This window comes from Solanum lycopersicum, chromosome 6 (assembly GCF_036512215.1).
Source record: "Solanum lycopersicum chromosome 6, SLM_r2.1".
NCBI lineage: Eukaryota > Viridiplantae > Streptophyta > Magnoliopsida > Solanales > Solanaceae > Solanum > Solanum lycopersicum.
The window spans coordinates 39,355,871-39,359,272 of NC_090805.1; the positions used below are offsets into that span (position 1 = coordinate 39,355,871).

The 3,402-nt window shown below is 33.3% G+C and overlaps 1 protein-coding gene across 1 annotated transcript; it reads right to left on the reverse strand.

Annotated features, from left to right (window-relative positions):
- Nucleotides 1-253: 253 nt before the first annotated feature.
- Nucleotides 254-2,120, reverse strand: LOC101250807 (3-ketoacyl-CoA synthase 11-like). Its single transcript, XM_010323998.4, has 2 exons — nucleotides 1,401-2,120; nucleotides 254-1,316 (listed from the first exon to the last, which is right to left on the reverse strand). The coding sequence occupies exons 1-2, from the start codon at nucleotides 2,097-2,099 to the stop codon at nucleotides 528-530; spliced, it is 1,488 nt and encodes a 495-aa protein (XP_010322300.1). The 5' UTR covers nucleotides 2,100-2,120; the 3' UTR covers nucleotides 254-527.
- Nucleotides 2,121-3,402: the final 1,282 nt, after the last annotated feature.

A 3,402-nucleotide genomic window follows, 5' to 3' on the forward strand; every position in this document is an offset into this window, starting at 1 on the left:
CTGAGCCAAACAGGCTCGAAGTGGTGGCTTCCATCCGGAGTAGTATACAATGGTGTTTGTCTGTTGTTTATTGTGTTCTGATAATCGTACTATTTACTATTCTTGTTCCTTTATTGGAAGATTAGTTCTGCTTCCCTGGTTAGTTGCTATGTTTTTTTTCCAGCACAATGATCTCTCAGATTTAGTCGTAATTGTTGAGAAGAAGATTAATCCTCACACCTGATTACCAACTTCCGATTATAATCAGACAATGAAACATATGGTCGTGTCGTATATAATAAACTTTTCCCTTTTATCATTAACATAACCTATCACAACTGGTAATGAACCAATCCACTACGACGAAAGACACATTCAGTATTGACAGTAGATTTTTCTAGTTAGCATTGAGTTGATACCATTGTATTCAGAATCACTAAAAGCCTTTAGCAGCATTTATATAGAGTGTTGGTTATAAGTATCCATATTTATTTTTACCGCTAAGCTATTATATTATTTCCCATTTGGGACAACTAACAAGTTAACACTCAAACAGAAAGAGGCATGACTAGAGGGATATTAACCGGAAAGTCATGGATTTCATCAGTCCAGGGATTTTTCTCCATAGCAGGATTAATAGTCTTCAGGGCCTGCCAAACAACACTGTGGCACTTGAATCCTGACCCAAAACCTATTTGCCATGCTCGATCGCCCTTCTTTATCCTACCTTTGGCCTCAGAGTAGGCTAATTCATACCATAACGAGCTACTCGAAGTGTTTCCAAACCTGAAAAGCGTCATTCTTGATGGCTCCATATGCCATTCCGTAAGCTGAAGATTCTTCTCCATCTCATCCAACACTGCTCTTCCTCCAGCATGAATGAAGAAATGTTCAAACGCCAACTTGAAGTCTGGGATATAAGGCTTCATATTCTTCAATTTAAAAATTTTTCTAGCAATTAAATACCCAAAATATAAAAGTTGTTCAGACATAGGAAGGACTAATGGCCCGAGAGCCGTTATATTTGATTTAAGAGTCTCTCCAGCTACGGCCATTACGCTTTTTGAGAGCGATACACCAATATTTCCATCTTCATCCTGTTCTTGATATATACTTCTGAAAGCTCTTTCATCAGCTCCTTTATGTGTACGCACAACGTGCATAAGTTTATATTTGGAACGACGAGAATCTGAGAAGCAGTTAGAGAGGAGAATGGCAGCAGCACCCATACGAAAAAGACAGTTTGTTACAAGCTTTGATTTATCCTTTCCAAGATAATAACCACAATGGATGCTCTCCGTGCTAACTACCATCGCGTAAGCACTGATCACTTGTGTCTGTTTTACAATTTTTAACAAGTAGTATATGAATATACATTTAAAATCGAAACGTATGGATGGAGTAATAAATGTCTAACTAACCTGCAAAATCCGGTTTGCAAGGTCTATAGAAATGAGTCCAGCACTGCAACCCATTCCACTGATATTATAAGTGAGAACATTCGATCGAAGCTTGTAATGATTGACTATCATAGAGGACAGAGAGGGTGTTGGATTATATAAGCCAATGTTCACTATAACTATCCCAATTTCATGAGCCTTCACTTTTGTTTTCGCCAATAAATCATCTATGGCTCCAAACATAACTTTTTCTGTTTCCTTCCTAGACTCTTCGAACGTCATTAACTTTTCAGGTAGCCTTCTGATACCCTCTGGAACATAAGTTTTGTCACTATAACCACTTTTCTCCAATACTTTTTTCTGTAAATCTACAGCCTCGTCGTCAAAAGTTAATGACATTATGTCTAAGAGTTGTTGTTTGCTCATCATATCCGCCTCGTCTGGTTTGTAACATGCAAAATCGACTAAGTAAACGTTCCTTGGATGACCTCTGATCAAGTATAGCGCGGTGAAGATAATAATAATAATTGGCCAAGATTTCAGCATAAGAATAATGTGATTGTTCAAGTCTTCCAAGGTAGTTATAGTTGAAAGGTTATAACATCCCAATACAGAAATGGCTGGAATGATAAAGAGGTAAGGTGTGTGAGAAATTAGAAAATGGTATCCAAGTTTTAAGTCTTTAACAGTGAAGAAATTGGATCCTATATTTTGTGCCATTGCTATTGAAAGGATGTAGAGGAAATGAAGTTTTACTGTCTCTATTTATAAATGGGATACCGCAAGTATCCCTAGACTATGATCGGAATTTCAGAGACACGTCTTAACTGAACTAAGGTTCTATTACTCCTGAACTCATTTTTTGTATAAACCTTTTGACTTATGTGTTACGATCCGTGACTCCACACAATTGAGGCACGTGTGAAATATTTGGATGTCACGTAATTCAAAAAGGTATACAAAATTACAAAAATAAATGGATTCAGAGGTAATAAGAACTCAGTTTAGTTTACGATGTGTCAATGAAATTTCGATCATAGTCTAGGATACTTGTACCTTTTCCCTTTATAAATTAACAAAGTTTTCTAAAGAACTATTTTAATTAGCCACAATTTTCATTACTTATAACTTGGATCAAGTATTAATTTGATTTCCAATTATTTTCAGTACAACAAGGTTAACCTTTTGTTGTTTTGTTCAAAACTAGGCAGGCCATCCAAGATTAATTATAATCATGAAATTATATTTCTCGGTTCAAATCAAGGTTATCACAAAATTAATTAATAACTTTGTTGTTTCTGTTTGTATGATTCACTTTTTCTTTTAATCGATTTAAAAAAGAATGACACGTTTTATATTAGTAGAACAACTTTAGTTTTAAAATGCTCATTACAAAAGATTTATAGCCACAAAAACATTTTTATCACAAATTTTAAAAATCTTTCTTTCTTTTATAAATTTATGTCAAGTCAAACTAATTCATATAAAATAGAACAGAAAAAGTGAAATATATAACATTAAAATTTATATCATTATTATTAAGTTTTGCTATCTAGCTACTCAAAAACTGAATTGAGAGCTTTTAGGAGGAGAAAAATTCACTTTTTCTCTTATGGAAATCATATTACAATCACTTGTACAACAAATTTTTTTATCTATTTAAAAGAAATTCTATCCAACTAGTTTCTAACTAACTCACGTTGGAAGCCACATGATCTTTAATAGAATTTGTAAAAGGAAATAATCCTCTGAACAACGTAAAAATATTAGTAGGTTGCATAGGAATGCATAGATATAAAATAAAATGTTTTCTTAAAAAACAAGTAGATTTTTAATTTATTCTTCATATTTGGCTGCAAGTAAAAAGTTCTTTTCTGAAAAATATATTTTAATGTTTGGTTAATAAATGATTTTTTTTAAAATATCTTTTATTTTTTATTTGGGACCAACAAATACTCTTAAAAAAAATTACGATTCAAAACTCAACTTCGATATTTGACCTAGAGTCTGACCCCAATACCAA